The 23,921-nt window shown below is 42.1% G+C and overlaps 1 protein-coding gene across 1 annotated transcript in view; it reads left to right on the plus strand.

The window, feature by feature from the left end:
* CENPH (centromere protein H) overlaps positions 1-23,419 on the plus strand; it is a 48,215-nt gene extending 24,796 nt beyond the window's left edge. The window contains exons 5-9 of the mRNA XM_073623626.1: positions 872-928; positions 1,490-1,553; positions 11,502-11,553; positions 14,796-14,953; positions 17,150-23,419. Of these exons, the coding sequence (XP_073479727.1) occupies positions 872-928; positions 1,490-1,553; positions 11,502-11,553; positions 14,796-14,953; positions 17,150-17,242 (424 nt within the window). The 3' untranslated portion in view covers positions 17,243-23,419. The remainder of the gene's footprint in view (positions 1-871; positions 929-1,489; positions 1,554-11,501; positions 11,554-14,795; positions 14,954-17,149) is intronic.
* The last annotated feature ends 502 nt before the right edge of the window (positions 23,420-23,921 follow it).

The raw sequence follows: 23,921 nt of genomic DNA on the forward strand, positions 1-23,921 counted from the left end.
CTATTCATATTAACTGCTCTCCACTTTAAGACCAGGCTTTTTCTGACTTCTTTTTAAAAATCTTGTATATTTTGCTAGACAATTACTTAGCACCCTCAAACATATGTATATTTTATTTAAGCAGAGGCCCTAAAGAATAACATGGTGGGTTTTACAATTTGTCACACAGTATTTGTGCAGCAGTTTTTTTTAAATGCAATTTTTTGGAAAAAATAAACTTTAATAAATGTTAATGCATACAAACACATATTACCCATTTTTTTTGTAAAATATAAAAGATGGTGTTAGGCTGAGTAAATTGATACCGAACATGTCCCGCTTTAAAATTGTGCACGTTCGTGGAATAGCACCTATAGAATTGAAAAATCTCCATAGGCAACACTTTTTTAAAAGCCTTTACGGGTTACCAGTTTAGAGCTACATAGGGGGTCTGGTGCTAGAATTATTGCTTTCGCTCTGACATTTGTGGAAATACCTTGCATGTGTGGCGCGATCGTCCTTTACCTATGAGTAAGCGTTTATAAATTACGTATGGCTGGCTCAAGCCTGGTCCCCTTACATTGAATGTATTTCTTTTAATGTCATTCATTTTGCTACCATGATTGTAAATCATGGTAGATCAAAAGTAACTTAAGGGGAAAAAAAACAAACTGAAGCAGTTCTGGTGTACTTTGAGATTAGAATTCTGTACGTTGGGGGCAGGTGCTACTTTGTTGTATTGGTTGAAATGAAGCATTTGTGTTATAGATCTCTTGTATTTAAAAGCTGTTTTATTAATATTTTAGTAACTCTATATTCCTGTATATGGGATCTTAAAAAATTTTACGTAGAAGTGCATTGATTATTTTTCTTTGTTTTGTATGCATACAAGAATGCAGGTATTCTACAGCATTCAGAACAAGTTACCGGAGAAAAATGCCGATTCAGAGTAAGTTCCTGGTTAATTTAGTGCACATACAGCAGTTTTTAATAAAATTCACGCATTTTATTAAATTATAATTATAGCTTTTGTAAATTCAAAACAATTAACTTTTCAACACGGTTCTTTAAATCAAGAAATAAGAAAGCAAACTGCTCAAGTGTAGCATGCACAAATCTAGAGGTGCCCTCACATGTCTCCAGCAGCTTCCAAGCACTGCTGTTGCACTCGGTTGTCAAGCCATTCTAAGTGGTAAATCTTCACTTCCTGAAATTATCAAAGCCTGTCCACTGCTTTGTGTTTCACTCATTCCTATTGGCCAGTGAGGGTGCTAGAGATCGAAGGGCATGTTCCTGACTTGTACAGATCTTCATGTGCTGTGGATAATGGGAGTCAGGACATTCATACTATATGATATATAATCTGACTGCAAGGGGATGAGGCTGGGCCAGAGCTGCTATGGGCAAGCAACAGTTGTATATAACGGGTATAAGTGGCAAAAGCGAGTCTGATTTTCTGTGTTAAACATTCTTAAGAATGTCAGTGAGTGGATGTTTGATTTTATTTCAGGGTTTTAACAAAAATCATGAATCACAGTTTGACTGTTGCTTCTCTGACACTTAAGGAACAAAAGGTAAGTCCTACAGTTTGGTCTACATAGATCATGGCTCCTCCCACAACAGGAAACGCCTCATCATCCAAAGCTTTAATAGGAGGCCTCCACGCAGTTTGCTTCAGTTTTTTTCCAGCCGGAGCCATGATCGCTCAGGGCTATCCTGGGAGACAAATGGTTCTCGCCTGTCCTTTTTTTTTTTTTTTTTTTTTTTTTTCTTTTTTCATCTGCAGGAGATGCGATCCTCCCACTTGCCTCTTGCTTGATGGTCCCGTGGGCTCCCTCTCCCGTTCTGTGCTCAGGGAGAACCTGTACCGTCAGGGAGTGCTGCCCAGTTTCTTTGCAGATGGGTGGTGTGCAGAGGCACGCCCCCCCCCCCCAGCAGCGGTGTAAGTCTGAGCACCTGTCAGAGGCGACACTTCCAGATCCTGCACGTGCCATCATTTCAGGTCAGGGGAAGGGGGCAGGGTCACCTGGTGCCTTGTTATAATTCCGGGTCAGCGCGGCGGCGTTTTTTCATCTAGGAAACCGGATTTTCTTAAGCCACACGACCGCAATGCGCTCTGCAATGAAGGAAAGTGCAGCAGATAATGGGGCAAGCCATGGCACCAGCAAGGCCAAGATAAGGGACGGTGTTCCTTTTGTTACTGTGGCCGTTAACCCATAGAGTAATGACCTCACCCTCCACCTGGGTGGAGGGTGAGGTCATTACTCTACCTGTTGAATGTGGCGGTGCAGTTGCTAGAGGGTTAGCACTTCTGCCTAGCTGTAGGAGACTCCACATGGGTTGGTTGTGGTGGTGGGACTTTCTTGGGCACAGGGGTCCTTTCCTAGTGCACCTGGGGTCTTTTTTGTTTTGTTTTTTTAATTTTTTTGGATTTGTGCCTGCTGTGTCAGCAGCATTTCAGTGTGGTTTCTATTGGTGTTTTTTTTTTTTTTTTTTTCTTCTGTTTGTCCAGGCTAAGTGCTCTGTTCAACCAGTAAAGAGAAGGTGTCCTGTTTTGCAAAGAGAAGTTAAGCGAATCCTGGACAAAGCCTCTATGTGTGGATTGTATCTCGGATTTAGTCAATGTGGAGTCTCCATCCATTTGTGGCGATCTGGTTACAACCATTAAGGAAGAGCTCCGGGCCATTTTTCAAGCTCTCAGGTCAAACCTGAGCGAAGAGCCAGGACCCTCAGGGGAACCCAGGGCTCTGCAGCCGTTATCGGAGTCTCAGGGGGCTTCTCTGATACAGATGGGAGGTCTGATTTCCCAGGATACTACTCAAGAGGGGACAGATTCTGAGTAAGAGGAAAATGAGGCAGATGCCGCCTCTAAGTACAAGATGTCCCTAGACGAGGTAGGGGGACTCCTGAAAGTAATCCACGCTACCTTGGGGATGGAGGAGAAGGAGCTCTTTCTGCACGACCGCATGTACGCAGGTCTAGGAGACTCCAAAGGCTGCACTTTTCTGGTCCATTCAATAATCAGACATGATTAAAAAAGAATGGCTGGAGCTGGATACAAACCATTCTTTTCTCAGACCCACAAAAGAAGATTCTCGTTTGAGGAATATCCTGACTCCATCTGGAACAAGGTCCTAAAACTGGATTCTGCTTTCTTGCAGGTTTCAAAGTCAACCGACCTTGCTTTTGAAGATATAGGCACGCTAAAGGAGCCCATGGATATGAGGATGGACCTACTCCTTTAAAAGAGCCTGGCAATTGCTTATGTTCAATCTGAAGCTGGCAATGGCAACATGTGTTGCTAGGAATTTAGAGCACTGGATTAATCAGATGACATCCAATATTAATACGGATTCCCCGAAACAGGAGATTTTGGACTCCTTTGCAACCTTATCTGCAGCAGTGTCATACATTGGGGATGCATTGGGAACCAAAAATTCTGTCAATGCATTTCGCCCTCCCACAGAGCGTCTTCAAAGGACCTAATTTCCGGTTAACAAAGCCAGCCTTAAATACGCATAAAAGGTAACCTCCCACATAGCCAATAAGAAGCCGCGAGGTGGCCATTTTATTGGTTAGACAAAAATGTCTCCACGACTATAATGCATCTCAAACATGGGGTTCATTCTTAGCCTAATTTTTAATTATTTTTAATTTCACTTTTTATATTATATTCAGTTACACAGCAGTGTCTTATGAGCTATGCAATTTTCCTATGTTTAATATGTATGTAATAAGATTCGAGTACCATATGTGAGTGACATCTTTTGGATCAAAAAATAGTTTAGTTTAAAAAAAATTGTTTAGTTTAATAGTCTAATTTTTTTTAATGGTGGGAACCATTTCTTTTTGGTCATCTAACCAACTTAATGGCCATTAGTTTCCCATGTAGGAGACGCATTATATTCGTGGAGATATTTTTGTCTAACCAATAAAATGGCTGCCTTGCGGCTTCTGATTGGCTGACTATGTGGGAGGTTACCTTGATGTGTATTTACAGCTGGCTTTGTTAACCGGAAATTAGATCCTCAAGTCGCTCTATGTGAGGGCAAAATGCGTTGACGGAATTTCCGGTTCCTAATCCACGAGACGTCGCTTCCGGTTTTCAGGTGGAACACAGGCTGTCGGCGTTTGCTTGCTGTTTTAAACTGTTGCTGAATCCATGCCTATTTTTAACCTTAAGTTTGTAAGTACTTGTCCACTTGCACAATACATTCTTTGGTTAACAGTACTTAACTATGGTCCCTTCTCTTTTCATTATTTTGGGCATCATGATCCATTTGTGATGGTTATAAACACTGGAGATCTTCTTGGTACATTGATGTGACTCAGCCATCCCTGGCCAACACCTCAAAGCCTGAACGACCCCCAGACTGAAAAGCTAGGGGTCCATTCTATCCGGTGAGTGGGGACACAAGAGGGGGTGTGGCGCACCTTTTTAAACATGCTCTCCCAGGGTTATGTGATCGAATTCACGGAAGAACCTCCAAGAAGATTTTTGGTGACAAACGCCCCAAGGGATTCAGCCAAGACTCTCGCCATGAAGTCCATAATTCAGGAACTGAGATCAGTCATTGTTCAAGTCCCTACAAGGGAGTTCTTCCAGGGTTTCTACTCGCATGTATTCCTCGTTCAGAAACCCTCAGAAAAGTTCCTTCTTATGCTAAATCAATCAGTAGAGTACAGAAGATTTTGGATGGACTCCATCTTAGTCAAAAACCTCCTGAACCAAGGGTGCTACATGGCATCAATAGAATTGCACTTCAGAGCATTCCCATTTGGCCTGTCATCAGCCCCAAGAGTTTTCACGAAGGTAATGGCCGAAGCATTGGCACCGTCTTGAAGGAATCTCAGTATCTCCTTATCTGGACGATCTGCTGTTTTTCGCTCAAACTAGGGAAATGCCTCAGCAGAACTTTGGATAGAGCTCGTGCTCACCTAGAGTCCAAAGGATTGATCTTAAACCTCCAGAAGTCAAATCTGATTCCCTCGCAGGAGGTGTTATTCTTGGGGTACCGTATCAACTCAGTGGAGCAAAAGATCTTTCTTCCAGGAGAAAAAGCTGGTGGAAGTAGTGTCGTTGTTGCAGTCCAGTCAGCTCCTGTCCATCAGGAAGATCATATCAGAATTGGAAACCCTGACCTCTTCCATACCTGCAATTCAGTGGGCAAGACTTCACTTCAGACCCCTGCAAAGTTTCTTGTTAAAAGTCTGGCATCACCAGCAAGATTCGCTGGACTCACTAGTGAAGGTCCCCAACCCTGTGAAAAGGAGTCTTTTTGCGGTGGAAGAACCAGACAAGGTTTTCAGCAGGTCTGTTATGGTTCTTCCCGGTCCAAGTAAGGTTAACAAAGGATGCCAGCTCCTGGGGTTGGGGGGCTCACATGAGCGGTTGATGGCTTCAGGGCTCTTGGTACACAAGAGAAGCAGTAAGATCCTCAAATTGGAAGGAACTAAAAGCAATGGAAATGGCCTTGCTGACATCTGCCGTACAGGTCCTGTCGGACAATGACACTGCGGTGGCCTACATAAACAGACGGAAGCACCAGAAGTTCTTCAGTGCCTAGCAGGAAGTATTCTAAGATGGGCAAAACTCCATATTTTATCCTTGTCTGTGGTCCATCTAAGAGGGTCCCTAAACAAGATAGCGGACTTCCTCAGCAAAAACCAGGTATACGAAGCAGAGTGGCAATTGAACCCAGAAATCTTCAATATGATCATCAAGAAATGGGGGCAACTGAAGGTAATTTTTTTTTTGACGTGAAAAATAATAGAATCCATGATGACACAAACACCATCTTCCCTCGGTCTCCTTCCTACCCCTCTTATTTTATCCCCCTTTTTTTATCATTTTTATTTTAATTTTATTATAAAATTTTTATAAATTTTTTTTCATATTTAGTTAACTTTTTATTTTACAATATTGCATGTACATAGTGACATGCAATTTATTTTTAGTACTTTGGAGCAATAAATATTAAACATTTCTATGTATATGTATTTTAAATTTTATTTTTTATATTTCTATGTATAATTCGTCAGGTATAATTAATTATACTGTGCGAGTAATTAATACTGCCCCTGCCTATGATGATTCTTTACGGGTCTATTTTCCATCTTGATAGAGTAAATCTGTGGCTCAGAGTGACACATACTCGAACGGAGAAGTTTTTTCGTACGGGGTCACCGTATAATCCAAACATACCCCGCACATTATGCGTAAAGGGGGGGTTGTGACCAATCCACACTGTTTTAGCAGAGAGCACCAACATGCCTCCATCCCAATATATGCAAAAAAATAGGAGGATAGAAGCGGGACTTTGCATGAGGCATGTGGGTGAGTGTGTTGGACTGAATGGTAAGTGTTGTAGTGTAAAAGATAAAAATGAATGTAATCTCCACAGATAGTAGTATAAGATAGTCATGGTATAAAAGTTTTAATGGCATAGGTACTTGAGCCAAATACAATCATAAAAGAACACATTTGAGACCATAGTAAAACGTGTAGACAACAGTATATAAACAGGCAGGGTTCATAGATTAGTTGTACAGTTGCAAGAAAACATATACATTGTACAATAAATAGGTGCATCAATAGATAGGTGTGTGAGCTGATATCTTTTGCACTCATTCTCGAGTTGCTTTAGCTTCCTTTTTTCCTTTTCCCAGTTCATACACTTGTCATCTATCTATTTTCTACACACTTGTGATGCTGGGATCCGTCTTGTCCACTCCCCGGGGTTGCGACGCGCCCAGCCCAGGACCCATTCAGTCCAACACACTCACCCACATGCCTCATGCAAAGTCCCGCTTCTATCCTCCTATTTTTTTGCATACCCCGCACATTCTACAAGAAAATGGCCACGGACTCAGGCATGTTAAATAACCTATAGCCTACATAGATCTTGCAGAACCTACAACAAAAATGGCCGCGGACTTCGGCCTGCAAAATAGCATATACCTATCAATTGCTCCATTGGGCTTCGGTCTGCAAAATCTCTCACAAAATGGCCACGGATTTCCCTATGTTCGATTTCCTGTTTTTACAACACTAGGTATATTCCACTAAAGGTTTATACACATGGCTCCGGTCTGCAATAGCCACATGCAAGATGGCCGCGCAAAAACCTAAGGGAAAATGGCCGCTGGAGGTTTCCGGTGTGCAGGCATGCAGCACGTCGCACAGTATAAAAGGAGGGGAGGTGACGCAAAGGAGGCACGCTCCAGTTGACGTCCCTATGACGAAACGTGTAGGGCGTGGCCTATTTTAACGCTTTTGCATCATCTCCCAGAGGATCACCAACTTAAATCTGACGCTCTCCTGTTTTGATGACATTTGGTTGCCTATTATAAACTGCTTAAATGTGAGTATCATTCTGTCATCTGCATTCAATAAAGAGTGTTTTATGGTTTTACGCTATGGAATCTCCTCTTTCTTCTCTTATGCCTAAAACGTCACCGTGACCCAGAAACAGCCTGTGGATTTCCGCACAGTGGCATACACTGTGACTGCGCATTACCCCCGCAGGGGTTAAAGAAGCTGGTGAGTGTCCGCATGATCACAAGACACGAGCACCTGGTCACCAAGATTAATACAAATACCTGCCTTGTTTTACAAAGATGTCAAGTTTTTCACTTAAGTTGCACTGAGCACTAGTCACGATTTAACCTATGTAATTATTCAGCAATGTTATGTTTGTCAAAGACTTTTAAATCAATCACTATATGGGGTTTTTATGCGGATGGAATAGTTTTGGCTAAAGTCATTTTTTGATTTCATCCCCTGTTCCCCTTCCCCCTCCCCCAATTCAAAGGGGGCCAACATAGCCGTTAAATTTGCTATATGCGATTTTTGTTTATATTTTGTTTATAATTTACATGCGACTTTACATGTGGGATTTGGCTACACACGACTTATAAAGTATTTTTTAAACTAGGACAACGTTACACCTACACACTCCAAAGGGGGTCACTTTGCTGTTTTATGTTTGGTTTTATTTTCGTTGAATTTTTCATTTACAATTTTGGTCTATACTTTATATGCGACTTTACATATGGGATTTGGCTACACACGATTTACCAAGTATTTCTATGAATTAGGACAGCGCCACACCCACACACTAACCCTTCACTTAACTGAAGGTAATGTCTTTGTGACTCAGGAAAATGCACAGGTGTGTTTCTTCTCCCTGAACAGAAATGGGGGTTAGATGCTCTGGCGCACAGTTGGAAGTTTCACCTCTGTTACGCCTTCCCCCTTTTTCAGCTTATCCCTCAGGTCATAAGGAAAATCCAGAAAGGGGATACAACAGTAATCCTCATCACTCCCTTTTTGGTCCAAGAGAGCTTGGTTTTCATTCCTTCTCCAACTGCAACTGGAACCGTATTGGCACCTTCCGTTGAGACAGGACCTGCTGATACAAGGTCCTCCACTTCACCAAGAAGTAGCAAAGCTAAAACTCATAGCTTGGCTTCTGAAGAGCAGCTTTTGAGGAAGAAGGGGTTTTCCGATGGGTTGGTTGCTACCCTCCTATCTAGCAGAAAGAGTGTTACCAGAGCAATTTATTCCAAAGTCTGGAAAGTTTTCAACTCCTGGTGCACTACGTCCGGCAGGTCTTTTTTTTTTTTAAAAAAAAAAGGATAATTCTAATATTCTGGAATTCCTGCAAGAAGGAGCAGATAAGGGCTTAGCAGTCCGTACCCTCAAAGTTCAGGTTGCCACGCTGGGGGTATTTCTGGAAAAATCTATCTCATCGGAACCCTTAGTGATCAGATTCTTCAAGGCCCTCACCCGGTCCAGACTGGTAGTGATCAGAGGCAGTTCAAAGTGGGACTTATCTGTTCTGCAGGCCCTGACCAGGGATCCCTTTTCGAACCTATGGATTTAGCCTCCCTGAGACTGATTACATTGAAAATCATTTTTTTTAGTTGCTAGCTCGAAGAATTAGTGAGCCTCAAGCCTTCTTCTTTTTTTTTTTTTATTATTATTTTATTTCTCCCCCCCCCCCCCCCCCCCATTTCAGTTTTTTCTTTGGTCCAAAATCGAGCTCAGGAGATTATACTTCCTACATTTTTTTTTCTCTAATCCATTGGGAAAGAAGGCAGAAGAATTCCATACCTTAGATGTTAAGAGAGCAGTCTTAAGTTACCTTGAAGCCACTAAGGACTTTAGGCGTTCAGACGCATTATTTGTTTCATATGCCGGTAGTAAGAAAGGAAGACAAGCTACCAGAGGAACCATTGCCAGATTGTTGAGACTGGCTATCATAGAGCCTATTCCCTTTCTGGCCAAGAGTCTAGTTAGTATTCAGGCTCATTCTAAAAGAGTTTTGGCGGTGAGCTGAGCAGAAAAGGCTGGCGCCACCTCCGAACAGATCTGTAAAGCAGCTGCGTGGACGAGTCGGGCGACCTTTGCCCGTCACTAGAGGTTGGACCTCCTGACAGCAGGGGACCAGGCTTTCGATAGTAAAGTCTTACAGGCTGATGTCCCTCTCGATTATCCTCTTCGGTGCTGTCCTGAAAGACGTTTTGGGAAAATTCAAGTTAGACTTACCGGTAACTTGTTTTCCAATAGTCTTTCAGGACAGCAATAACCCGCCCTTTTGTTGCTGTATACTATGATATAACTGTTGCTTATGCTTCAGCTGGGGCTGGAGGTTCTCTACAAATAACTGAAGAAAACTGCATGGAGGCCTCCTATTTAAAGCTTTGAATGATGAGGTGTTTCCTGTTATGGGAGGAGCCATGATCTCTCAGGTGCTGTCCTGAAAGACTATTGGAAAACAAATTACCGGTAAGTCTAACTTGATTTTTTTTTTCAGTTTTTGTTGAGCTGAATAGTTAAACAACCAAAAAGTACAGCGCTTTATGTAGATTTTAATCGTCCCTTCCTTTGTATACAAAAATATCTGCTGTATGACAATCCTTCCAAAATAAGTGCAAAAAAAGTCCAATAAAAATTTAATTTTGAATATCGCATACTAAAATTAACAAGTGCACAAAATAATTATTACAGAGTCCATAGAGGAATATGAGCTGCTGAACATCAATACTTCAAAAGATGGTGAGAGAGTGCAAAAGTAGGGAAATCTTCTGAGACCACAGTGAGCAGTTAGGAAGAGTAGAGAAACTTCCAAATCCCAGGACCTATGCACACCACACCACCAGGGTGAGACGAGCAGGAGTTTACCAGAGCAAAAGGGCCGCTAATATTTAGTGGTAAGAGGCGCTTAAGGATATTCCCAGGGGCTCTCCCATCCTCATAACTCCTTCTCCAGATCCACTGTTAAGCATAATACAGGTTGTCTCCCAAAAGCGGCAGCTCATACACATGGTTATAAATAAAATCCAAGCATCATCCTACAATAGAACGGAAAAACATTCTAAATAATGAAGATACGTATAAAAATAAATACATTTACCTTGTATACTCGAGTATAGGTCGATCCGAGTATAAGTCGAGGCCCTAATTTACCACAAAAAAATGGGAAAAACTTATTGACCCAAGTATAAGACGAGGGTGAGAAATGCAGCAGCTACTGTAAGTGGAAAAAGAGGGTCAACAATGCCCATCTGCAGCTGTATACCTCCCTGTGTCCTGTGTATATGTGCCATGTGTTTTGTGTATATGTCCTGTGTATATGTGCATGTGTCCTGTGTATGTGTGCATCCTACCTGTGTCCTGTGCATGCCTCCATGTGCCGCTCTGCACCGATCAGCGTGTGCTATTACTATTCGGCGGCCATTCACTGTTTAAAAAGCCGCGCCTCCTCCTCCTCCGTGATAGGCAGAAAACTCCATTTCCCAGCAGTCAGCCTATCACGGACATTCTTTCATCCTCATACCACAGACGAGGATGAGAGAATGTCCGTGATATGCTGTACACTGACTGCTGGGAAATGGAGTTTTCTGCCTATCACGGAGGAGAAGGCGCGGCTTTTGAACAATGAATGGCCTCCGAATAGTAATAGCACACGCTGGCCGCCGTCTGCCTGCATGACATGCTGATCATGTAGGCAGACGGCGGTAACTCGAGTATAAGTCGAGGGGGGGCACCTTCAGCCCAAAAAAAAGGGCTGAAAATCTCGACTTATACTCGAGTATATATGGTATTTAACCAATGCACTTACAGGCTTGTGAATATAGCGCTATCAATATTCACAAAGGTCATACAACTGCCAGGTTCCAAAATGGCCGCAGTTAGATTGCACATACAAGGTTTAGCGTGTGTCCTGGCTCCTCCATACACGTTTCATCATGCGTGACGTCATGATGGCGACTGTTGATCCCCTGACATGAAGGACAAACAAGTCTTATGCGCACATAGAACAATATTTATAATCCCTGTAAATGTCCTCAGGATTACAAGTGGATAACCATTAAATAGAACTTTAGTGTTTGTAGCTTTGAAAACCATGAAAGATTACATGCTATCTGCATCCCAGGCATGGGACCTCCTAGAGGAGAGCAGGTTGTGCAAAACCTATTGGATATGAGTTCCTAAAACCAACATATTTTTACAGGAATCTCGGTCTTTGGAGAAGCAACTTATTGATATAAGAGAGAAAAGAATGGGTATGTTATAACCAGACCTAAGTTACCTTTCTGTTATCGTGACCTTGCTGAAGCAGGCTGATCAACTAAGATGCACTTGAATCGATTTACTAAGCTGTATTTTACCAGTGTTTTTCTCATCGTGCTTTTTTTTTAAATCTCCACCTTTTTTATTTTCTGTAGATATTTATTTCCAGAATGTCAATTTTGTTGTGTGTAAGTACACTTTGAAGTAAATTTTAAAGGCAAAACTTTTTATTCGATTCGGGTAGCATGCAGAGAGATTAAGACGCCTGTCAGGTTTTTATTGCCTTCTTTGTCTCCGTTTAGGGAGATTCAACCTCTCTATTTGTCATATTTACTGTTATCAAAAGTAAAAGAAAATCCTAATTTTTGGGTTGTCCCCAGAACCGTAATGGAAGAGACATCTTCCAATGGGGACACTAGCTCTGGTGACAACCAGGAATTCTATCACTTTGTAGGAAATTCCTCTCCTTTCCTGTTTTTTTTTTTTTTTTTTTTTCCTATGAGACAGGAGGTGATGGGAGATCTCCCCACGCACACAGATGGCCAAAAAATGTGGCAGGGGGTTATGACCCTCCCTTACACTATCCGAAATGGAAAAAAGCTATGCCTTTTTAGTTTTACTAAAAACCTGTGCAGTAATTAGTCCCATCCTACATTGATACCTGTACATAATACTGTTTTTATTGTGCACTGGATCAAAGACATTGTAGAATTAAAGAAAAAGTTTGCCCAGGCAAAATCGGAGGTACACAATGCTTAAAATAAATACTACAGCATTTACTTGCACATAGCAGGGGGCAAAATTCCTTCCTGATTCCACAAGAGGCAATCTGATATTCCCTGGATTAACTTTATCGATAAATGTTAGTATCCAGTTATATTATGTACACCTAGAAAATAATCCAGGCCTTTCTTAAATCAATCTACTGAGCTGGCCAAAACCACTTCTTGAGGTAGTCTTTTTTTTTTTTTTTTTTTTTTTCCACATTTTCACAGTTCTTGCTGTGAAGAAGTCTTTCCATATTTGGATTTGAAATCCCTTTTCCCCAGTCATAAAGAGTGTTCCCTTGTCCTCTGTGATGACCTTTTAAACTGAATAACTCAACACCAAGTTCACTATATGGATCACTTATGTATGTATATATGTTGATAATATCCCCCCTTAATCTCCTCTTTTCGAGAGAATAAATGCAGTTCCTCCATTCTATCCTCATAGTTGAGCTTCTCCATGCCTCTTATTAGTTTGGTTGCCCTTCTCTGTACTTTCTCCAGTTCCCCGATGTCCCTTTTGTGAACTGGTGCCCAAAACTGAACTGTATCTTCCAGATGAGGTCTTACAAATGATTTGTACAGGGGCAAAATTATATCTTTCTCTCTGCAGTCCATGCCTCTCAATACAAGAATAAAGGATTTTGCTTGCTTTGGAAACCGCAGCTTGGCATTGCATGGCATTATTAAGCTTATGATCCACCAGAACACCCAGGACCTTCTCCCCAATTGACTCCCCCAGTTATTCTCCTAGTATGTATGATTTGTGTGTGTTTTTAGCCCCCAAGTGCATAACTTTACATTTTAACAACATTAAACCTCATTTGCCACACATTTGCCCAATGAAACAGTGCATTGAGGTCGACCTTGTAATTTTGAGACATCCTGTAAGGACGGTAATCCACTGCATAGGTTGGTGTCATCTGCAAAGACTGGAATGTTACTTTTAATCCCAGACCCTATATCGTTTATAAATGTATTAAAAAGTAAGGGTCCCAACACTGAACCTTGGGGTACATCACTGATAACCTTAGACCAATTGGAGTATGAATCATTAAGCGCTACTCTCAGAATTTGGCCTTTTAGCCAGTTATCTATCCATTTACAAACTGATTTTTCCAGGCCGGTAGACTTTATCTTACACATTAGCCTTGTGTGGGGAACTGTGTCAAACACTTTGGTAAAATCTAAATTTACTACGTCCACAACCACCCCTTTGTCTAAGGTTTTGTTCACCTCCCCGTGAAAAGAAATCAGATTTATTTGCCAACTTCTGTCTTTCATTAAGCCATTTTGTCTGTTACTTAGAATATTTTTTTTTTTTTTTTTTTTTGATAAAGACTTTGGTCACCTTTTTAAATATAGGCACCACATTGGCCTTACACTAATTCAGTACTATTCAAGTCATTAAAGGGGCCTTAAAAATTAGACAAAAATGGCATTGAAATAACAGAGCTCAATTCTATTAGGATCCGTCTGTGTGTGCCATCTGGTCCAGTTGCTTTATTCACCTTTGTATACTGTCTAAATTATTTCTGGACCATATCACTTTTTGAGCCATTGTGGTTCATTTGGGACTGTCAAAACCATCTCCGTTATGGCTGTTGACAGACTGTTGTCCTAAAATCTTACCGTTAGTACGCTCCTTTTGACAATTGTTGTCCAACTTTCGGCCAACAAATGTTGGATGGCAGGCTAGTAAATTTTCAGCGGACGATTTGACGTCCAGATTTTCGGATGGTCAGTACGCACGAAAGTCGAAAGTACAAACGCGCATGCTCTGAATCAATGCTCACCAAACACAAAATTAGCAAAAGGGGTCCAAAGGGTGGCGCTCGAGCTGAAATTCCTCATAGTACGTCACTACGTTCGTGTTTGTTACACGACAATTGTGTGCCATTAGTATGCAAGGAAAGATCATGGCACATGCCCTTTTGACAAAAATCAGACGCTCGGTTGGCCAACAATCGTACCGTGTGTACGAGAGGCTTAAGTTCACCTTTTCCCCAAAAAATGAAAAGGTGAACTAAAACATTACACACACGCACTTAGTCCCCACTGCATTTACCTCCGTGGATGATTAGCTTTCACTGCTCACACATCTGGTGCAGCAGTGCGGGGATTTGCAAGTCGTCGTCGTCTTCTTCTTCCTCTTCTTTTCTTAGGGACGCTGGGACAGATCAAATCGATTCTAGTTTGTCAAACTGGTCGCACGCCAGCACTCGGCAATTGAAATCGCTCCTAAAATGGTGAAGGGGACTGGTAGGTGGGTGCAGCGTGTTCACCTTCTTCATTCCTTTTTTTTTCCATTTTTGTGAAATGATGAGCTTGCACTTAAATTCCCCATTGAATAGTAACAGACTTACTGCAAAAAAGTAAAAAGCAATTTGTTTTTTCAGTAAAAATTAAACACATTTCATTTACAATATTTGTAACTTTTAAAAATGTGTTTTTTTTTTTTTTTGCAGCCCTGAAGGAGAAGAGCACTGCGCTGATGACAGAAGTTCTGTCCATTGTAGATGAACTACGATTCCAGAAAGAACCAAAAGAAGAGAAATTAAAAAAAATATTCAAACATGTAAAAAGGGAAACGGACACTACCTTCATGTTGCAGAATATATTCCAGGTATAAAAGCTAGCTACATGCTTTAGTTATTTTCTGTGAAGAATCCACCCATGGGTTAGTGAAAGGTGGGGAGATTGCCAGTGGCGTCACTGGGGTTGGTGTCACCTGGTGTGGTAAAACATGGTGTCACCCCCCCCCCCCCTTCCCCCATCTATCCTGCCCAGCTCCCTGCAGGGAATACATGGTCACGCACAAACCGGCCCCTGTATATGATTTATAGGGTGGTATAGTGGCAGGTTGAGGTGGGGCAGGTTAAGACTCTATGTAGTCAGTGTGCATTACCTTACAGCATAGCTGCAGAGATGAAGACACTTGGGGCTGCTGTGTCCTTGCCTCTTGCTCCTTCAGCCGCAGGATTAGCCAGAGTGAAGGAGTCTGTGGGAGGAGGCAGCCACACCCCCAGCTCCACCCACCAACTCCGGCTGCGTGTCCTGCTCGCACCGCTTCGCTGCAGCTCTGCAAGTGCAAGCAATACAGCGCACTGTGTAGCGGCGGCCCCGGTGTCACCCCTCTGGCGGGTGTCACCGGGTGCAGGGCGCACTCCCCTATAGCGATGCCACTAGAGATTGCTCCACTAAGAGGTGTACTGAGTATTATGAAAGCTGTGAAACAGCCACTTACCATAGCACAAACAAATTGGATAACTAAAACAGCAAGCAAAAAAGATTGCCATTGAAGATATAAAATGATTCAGGTAACAAATTAATCCTATTCTTTGTATAATGAAAATAATGGCCACTTTAGGGATGTGGTTGCCAAACTAGGCCTGTGATGGTGTGTAACTGGGGGAAAAATGTGTGGTCTGCCAGTGAAGGGGTTAAAGGAAAAGTGCACTTCTTTTTTTCCTTGATCTAAACTAACCCACCCTCCTGATCTACAGATACATACTTATCTTGATCCAACAGTTGCAGCCTCCAGTGATGTTTATATTTTTGCTGCACCTGCATATTATAGCCCATTCTCAGGTGTCTACATCAGTGCCTACCTGACATGCACTCTTCCTATCAGATGTGCAGTAGTAGGGTTCTCTCAGCAGAGGGAGGACGATGTTATCAAAGGGGAACAGCGGGAGACAGGGGATCCCGAGAGGGACAGTGCTGGATCAGCAATCCCTCATCTGGAATCTTCAACAAGCCTGCATAGAGGACTTTTTTTTTTTTTTTTTCTCTCTTACCTTGTGAAGCCCGATATTCACCTAACAGGATTGTTAGCAATGATTTGAGAGGGTAGGCTGAATCTAAAAAAAAAAAATTTGCCTGGAATGGGACTTTAACTGTCAATCTTGCATATACAAGTTACTTGTGCTTTGGTGTTTTATTTAACCACTTGCCTACTGGGCACTTTTACCCCCTTCTTGCCCTGGCCAATTTGCCAATTTTCAGCTTTCAACGCTGTAGCACTTTGAATGACAATTGTACGGTCATGCAGCACTGTTTTTATCATTTTTGTCACACAAATAGAGCTTTCTTTTTGTGGTATTTAAGCACCGCAGGGTTTTTTTTTTTTTTTTAAACGAAAAAAGACACATTTTGGGAAGAAAAAAAAAAACCCTTTTCTTACTCTGTTATCAAACTTTGCAAACAGGTAATTTTTTTTTTTTTTTTTCTCCTTCACTGATAGATGGCACTGTTGGGGCAGCACTGATAATCAGGTCACTGATCAGTGCCCTAATTATCAGTGTAGATGTCCCCTTTCACACTTGCCGGTTACTAGCTCTGCCTCTCCTGACGCTGTGACAGTGTGAGGAAAGACCAACAAAGATTTGGGGGGGCATACACCCTAAAATATGGTGCAGCCATAAGATCATACAAACAGAACAAAATATTATAGCACACACATGCAAAAATTACATTTAAATAGCCTTGCCGGAGTTGAAAGTGATTTTTGCTTGTGTGTGCTGTAATATTTTCAGCGTGAGGAAAGAAACGCCGATAACCAGCAAGTGTGCTTACATCGTGATCAGCAGTGATTGGACACAGCTAGTCATATGGTAAAGGGCCGCTGTGATTGGCCCTTTACCTCAATCTGTGATCAGCTGTGTCTGAATAAGAACTGAACGACCACACTGTAGCTGTCATTTGGCTATAGTGCGGTCAGCAAGTGGTTAATTATGTATCGTACTAGTTGTATTCTAAAAATGTATACAAAAAATATCTTAACTAATTCTGGTTTTTTGTTTTTTTTTATCTTCTCCAGAGGCTCATTCATGCCAGTCGTGTGAATTGGGTAGAAGATCCAAAACTAAGAGAAGCTGTCATCAAAGCGGGAAAGGATTTACACAATTTTTAGTATTTTATCCATAATTCTTTTATTTTTTTTTATGCAGATATTTGTTTTCATTTATTTAACATGTTAATTTTTATTGTGAATGTGAATTTTTTTTTTAAATCAAACATTTAGCATAGACCACATAGATGGTTATATAAATTTGTGCTCCAAATCCTGCTACAGAATAACTATTTCCTCATCCAGTGAACTTGTTGATGGAGCAATAGAATGGCATCACCCTGTAATTGTAAGATTCTTGGAATGGGGTATATGTTAAAAAATTTAATCTGCTACGTTGTCCTCCACAATAGCATCATTTGCATTCAGTGGTGTTTGGAAACTTTACTTTAACTCAATTTCCAGGACAGCTTCACCAGAGAGGCCCATGATCTATATTAAAATAAAAAGACCATTCACCCCTCAGGTGTAGGAAATAATCCAAGGCTTACACATAACCCGTATATAAATAGGTAAGCTAAAAACCATTACTGAAGGACCCAATACTAGAACAGAGAGGAAATAATGCTGTCCTGAAAATCAAGTTAACAGGTAAATAACTCCATTTTCCTTAGCCATCTTGCAGGACAGCTTCATGGAAGGATAAGCTTAAAATACCTTTGATGGTTGGAATTGTGATGTTTAGGACCTTCCGCCTGAAGCCCCGGCCTGAGCTGGTAATGTCTGGAAGCTAGACTATGTAGCTGCCTTGTCGATCTTACTTGGGGAGGCTCCAGCCCTTTTGTCCCAAGTCATAGCCAAATACCTTGTAGAATGTGCCCTAATACCTGGTGGCGGGTGTTTACTCCTGGTCCCTATATGCTGCTTCGATGGCTATTTTCATCCATCTAGTGATAGTATTTTTTGTGACCTTTTGTTTCTTTCTTCTATCCAATGCTGTAGCTGTCCCCTGCTGATTCTGCACTGAACTAAGTGATCAAAGACTGCTGCGTGCTCACTTCTTCCCTCCACCCTGAGCAGAGAACCAGTGACTGACGGTCTGCCCCTCCAGTGTTGAACTGTGGAGGGGGCGGAAGCAGCTGGCTTAGTCTCCCAGCAGCTCGCTGAAAGCCTGGGCCTTCTGCTGATCCAGGTATCAGTAGATCCTGTCTGTAATTGTTGGGATCTTTCAAGAGCCTGGTCCGGCTGAGTGCCACCCGATGTCAGCTGAAAACTGGTCACAGGAGTGCAGAACGAAGTGTGCTCCTGTGATCCAAAGAAGAAGTAGGGCCAAAATAGTTTTGGTTAGACTTCTCCTTTTTAAGTCATAGGTCATGCGTGCATGCTACACGTGGTTGCCAGAGTGGGCTTGAAATTGGCCTCACTGGCTTCCCATGCTTGCTTCAAGTAACCCCCTGTCTTTTGGTTCATAGGGTCTCTTCACAATTTAGGGTGTTATGTATTTCTTTCAGCAGTACTTCTGCTTTGTCAGTTGGAAAGAGGAATCTCTCTAAATTACTTTACCTCTCTTCTCCAAGTTCCCCCTCCTCTAAACCCAATTTGACGCCCCAGATTATCTCCAGCTCCTCCACTATTGAACTCGGGGTTAGGGTAGCTAGCTGCTGCCATGCTTGATCTAGGGCTACTTTTCAATGCTTTGCTTTGGGCAGACTCTTAAAGGCCTGGAAAGTATGCGTTGTTTCCTCTTTCATGTAATCTATAACTTCTTTGAGAAAATTCCCTAATTACTGTACTACTACACTATCAAAGTGGCTTTTTCCAGGAGCTTGACTTTTTTTTTTTTTGCAGGACACGCATACAATATTGACCTGGGGGGTGTTCACTGACTGTTGCCGCCTCTTTTTTCCTTCTGGCCTTTAGCCTAAAGGAAAGTGAAATCACCCATGTCAGGCCTAAGCTGTAAAAGAAAGAGAACCATCACCAGCCCTCCTCCTATTAATCTGACAATACACAACCCCTGCAGGCAGTGTCCCAGCTAGGCTTAAAACCACAGACCCCAGTGCTGCAAACCAGGAAAGCCAATCACCAAACCCCACCAGAGGAACACATCTTCAGAGAACAAAAGTTTTAACAGGCGATGCCCCCCATAAGCTTTAGTTATACTTGCTTGTGCTCTCTCCACAAGCAAGAAGTAGGATAAAAGGAAAAAAAAAAAAAAAAGGTAGTTGTCCATCAACCCCCTCCTTCCTACCTTAGGGCCAGTCTCCACTTGTTCTGTCAGATCTGCCTCCTTTGATTTGGACTTCCAGCACTATTTCCACGCCCCTGAGTATGTCCGATGTGGCTCTGTGGATTAGGCACCCTCCTGTAAGGGCCGCCAACTCCAGGGTATATTTAGGCATTGTGGTGTCAGCCACCCAGCACAAAGATGGCTGGCCGATGCTTCTGCCCAGTGAAGAAATTACGCCATGCTCAAAGTACCACCATTACAGTGGGGCTGGCAACACAATCCAGATCTGCCATATGGTGACTACCATGCAGATTTAGGGATCCCTTAATCTATAGCCACTTTAGACAAGTGACTCCTCTGCCCCTGCAGGTGGCACCCAGACAAATAATGGGAGAGGGGGTCCTTGCCTGGTAACCACCACCAGCAAAAAAGCTGGCCCCAGGACCCATGCAATAGTACTTCCCCAGTGTGCCGGCTCTTGTTAAGGGAGACCTAGGAAGCCCCTGCCACCTAGCATGACAGCCTGCAAGAAAATGTGTTTCTTGTCTAGGTGGGAGGGGTGTCTCTCTCGTAAAGCTGCCTAGAAGATGACTTGAGAAAACAGCATTACTAACGCAATGATTGTTTAGATGTGAGAACCATGTACTTTATTAATTTTTTTTTTTTTCCTGACCTTCTAATATTTGATTATCCCAATGGTTCAGTACCAGTATTTAATCTTAAAAGGGATTTAGAATGTAGTTTTGAGATGTGTGGATGTTGCCGTCCCAAGCATACCTAATGCAACTTTATTTTCTGCATTTTAGAGTGTTTTGGATGCATTAGCGCATGCTAAATTGCAGTATTAAAACGCTATAGCACATACTGTATGTCAAGCTCAAGGACCGCATACTATTTCATATGGCCCTCGCACCCAGGGTGTTTTTGTTTTGTTTTATTACACAAACCCCCCCCCCCCCCCCGCTCCACACTGTCACTTCTAAATGCAAAAGCCTTCTGTGTTTACAAGAAGGACAATATTCCTCCCTGCTTGCCCTGCACTTACAGCGAGAACAAGGGAGATGTAGGGACCGTGTGGGATGAGGCATCACATAGTAAGCTTCAATTTTCTCCCTATCAGTGCCCGAGTGCACAGATGCCAACCAGTGATCTCCCTGCAAGTGAGGCAAGTAGAGTCAGGCTGGTTAGGTGAGATGTGAGTAAACTTTTGGGGGGGAGAGATTGGAGGAGTGGAAGTGAGATGTGGAGAGCCTGTGAAAGAGTTTAACCCTGCCCACTGCACAGCACACCCTTAAACACTGCACTCCTCAATCCTGCACTCTGTACACAGCAACCCCTGAAACTGCAATCTGTAAATGGCATACTCCTGAACTATGCACTATGTATGTAGTGCACCCCTGAAACTGCACATAACAGACTCCTGGTAATTATTGCCCCTTTAAGATCCTACCACTGTTAATGCAGTTTATCCACACCCACTGTTTGATGCAGTTCGCCAGTGGGGGACATGGTTGAGTTCCTGCATCTATTCTCTGAGGAAAAAAAGTACTGGATAAATTTATATAGTCTTACAGATACAACCAGCCCTTTTGAGGGCACCCCTGCGCTATAGTGAGAAACCAGCCTTGGGAGTGTTGCAGCTGCGAGTCCACGCAGCCTCCCGTCTTCTGCTGAGAGAAATGACCGTTCATATTCCGTCTTCTAATGTGGGAAGCCAGTTTTCTGCACCAGCCCCAACACAAAGAAATGAAGAGTTAGAACTTAGTAGAAAGGAAATATGAGCTTTGGGTACCTGGGGCGTTGGGGAAGGGTACTAATTAAATAGCCAAAGGTCGGACTTTTAAGGCAGGAAACAATGGAGAAGCAACAGAAATAATAATCGTCATAATATTTATTGAAAGGGGTTCAACATATATCACAATGTTAAAAACATGAAAAAATGATTTGTACAGTGAGCCCTTGTGCGTCTACACATTTCGCCGTAAGGCTTCTTCAGGACAAGATCAAAGTTCAGAGATGTAACAAACAAGAAAAGAGTGAATATCACTGTCTGAAATGAGATATGTTCCAATCAAAATCAGAAGTATTACGTAAACATATTGGATCATATTAAATTAAAAAGCATATGCTAAACTATCCACGAGAAACCAGAAGAAAAAAAAACAGAGAGACACCAACAAAAACAAAAAAGATACCCTCAAATGGACTAGGCCGCCCGTACAAGTTTGCAGTAGCCGGAAGGTTTCCAAGAATATAGGATACTTATGGCAAACTGTAAAGAGGTAATTAACGTGCAATTGATTCTAATGAATAATGTACCAAATAGTGAATGATTTATATAGCATAGGGGGCAAAAAAGTACCTATTAGCAGGCAACCTTAAAGCAATGCTACAGCAGGGGCAAGTGTGCGTCTTGTGTCCAAGGGTGAAAGTGACCACTAGAACAATGACACTGGAAAATCCAAGATCCAGAGGGGAAGAAAACCCTGATAAAGTTCAGCAAAGCTAGTGGCATGTAATGCAGCCCAGACTAGCATAAACTGCCTATAGATATATAGGATATAAGAGAGACGACATTAAACACACTGACCATTTGGTGGCCAAAACCATAGCTGCCCAGATAAAGGCAAAAGTACTTAGATGTTGGACAAGATAAGTGTGTCCCTGGGAGACAGCCAGGTGCTGTACACAGAGTCCCTGTGTAAACACGGGCTACTTATATTCCCCGGCCGTGTCCCAGCAAACCGGTGAGGTAGCGTCATATGATGCACTCGCATCGGGACATCATTAGTAGAATGGGGATTGTAGGCAGCCTAACGAGCAGACATCCGCTCGATTTGCGCATGCGCACAATGAGCAAAACAAGAGAACAGGATTACGGGAATTGTAGGCAGCGTGACGAGCATGGCTCCGCTCAGATCACGCTGGTATACAAGCGATAGAGGCAGAAGGGCTTGCTCAGATGCAGATGCGGTATATAAACAAAATAAGCAAGGAATGCTGTTAATGGGAGTACCTACATAGAACAACATAAAGAGGCAAAAGGAAAATATCCTCTATGTGGGCACCAGAAACTGTCACTAGTGTATCCCGTGGATAGAGAGCATAGGCTGAATAAAACAACAGTACATATGAACATTTGTAGATTAATTACATACATATTCATAAATCTTATTCCATTGTTTAGAGGTGAAGTTAGAGTGGTTGGTGTGAAACACTGCCAAATAAAAAAACATAGTAAGAATACATTACTAGACATTGTGTCATATCTCGTTGATCCATTTATGGGATCCCTTACTCGTTAAACAGCCACTGTAAATGGAGCGGAGACAAACATATCATTGTCAAGTAAGCAAAACATACTGGAAAAAACAGGGTAAGCGAGAAGGAAGGGAGAAAGGGGAGCAGGGTGTGCGGGAGGCTGATATATGTTATGTGGGAATCAAGGACACGAATCTCTTAAAGAAAAGGTCTAAAGCTCATGTCATTTAGGCCCGGGTATATAGTGGCCTGCAAACTGTGTATCCATTGGGTCTCTTTTTGGAGGACTCTTTGGTCAAAGTTTCCTCCTCTGGGGTCTTGATGGACACAATCAAGAGCAGCAAATTTGAAAACCACTGGGGTGTATTTATTCATTGGGGAGTTTGGCAGTGATGTGATCAGGCAATTAATTAATGTGTGTATTACATCAGGAGTCTTGTGCAAGACTTTTGTTGTGAACAGGCCCACAATAGGAAGCAGCACAAGCAGAGCAATATCATCCTTCTTTCCTATAATATCACTGTCAAAGTCCTACGTACCCAAAGGGATCTAGCAGAAAACAGATGCTTGTAATATAATTCCAGAAATGTATTTATTTTTAAGGTGTAAAGAAAAGATGGCTAATTTAATTTTCTTTTTATTGATTTTTAATAACAAGCAACAATGATTGGTTTTAAAGCTCTCAATAAGAGGAACAATTAGTAGAGTAGTAGTTCTACTATGAATGGTAACATCATACACTGTTGTATATATTGTATTTAAAGAGCTAAAAAGAATTTACAAAAAATAAAAAGATGTAGTTTTGTGTTTGTTTTTATATATATATTTCTCATTGTCAGCTTGATGTGTTAATGTTATCCAGTAAAATTCAAGAGAAAGTGGAGCAAGGTTGTAGTGAACACGAGTCTCAGACTGTGAACGAGGAGAGGAAGAGGTTCATGTGTCAACAGTTATTGCCCTTTAAGGATTCATTCACATGACCATAAAAAAACGCACATAAAAGAGTTTTTCAACAACTTGTTGACTCACCACAGTAGTTATACTGGGGGCGGGGTGGCACATGTAGGCACAATCACAATCTATGTGAATAACCTATCATGAATGTCTTTCCATTCATGGAAAGTTTGCTTACTGTTGTGGTCTGTGACTGGCCCAAAGCAATCACATGGTACCTGGCTACCTGTTCCACGTGATTAGCTTAGCCAATCACAAATTACAACCAAAAAAAGGGGTAATTTTAGGCTGTTAGTACATAAGGATTGATCAATTTTCAAATGCACTGTATTGCCAAAAGTCTTGGGACACCTGCCC

The sequence above is a fragment of the Aquarana catesbeiana genome, linkage group LG01, assembly GCF_042186555.1.
Source record: "Aquarana catesbeiana isolate 2022-GZ linkage group LG01, ASM4218655v1, whole genome shotgun sequence".
Classification (NCBI taxonomy): Eukaryota; Metazoa; Chordata; class Amphibia; order Anura; family Ranidae; genus Aquarana; species Aquarana catesbeiana.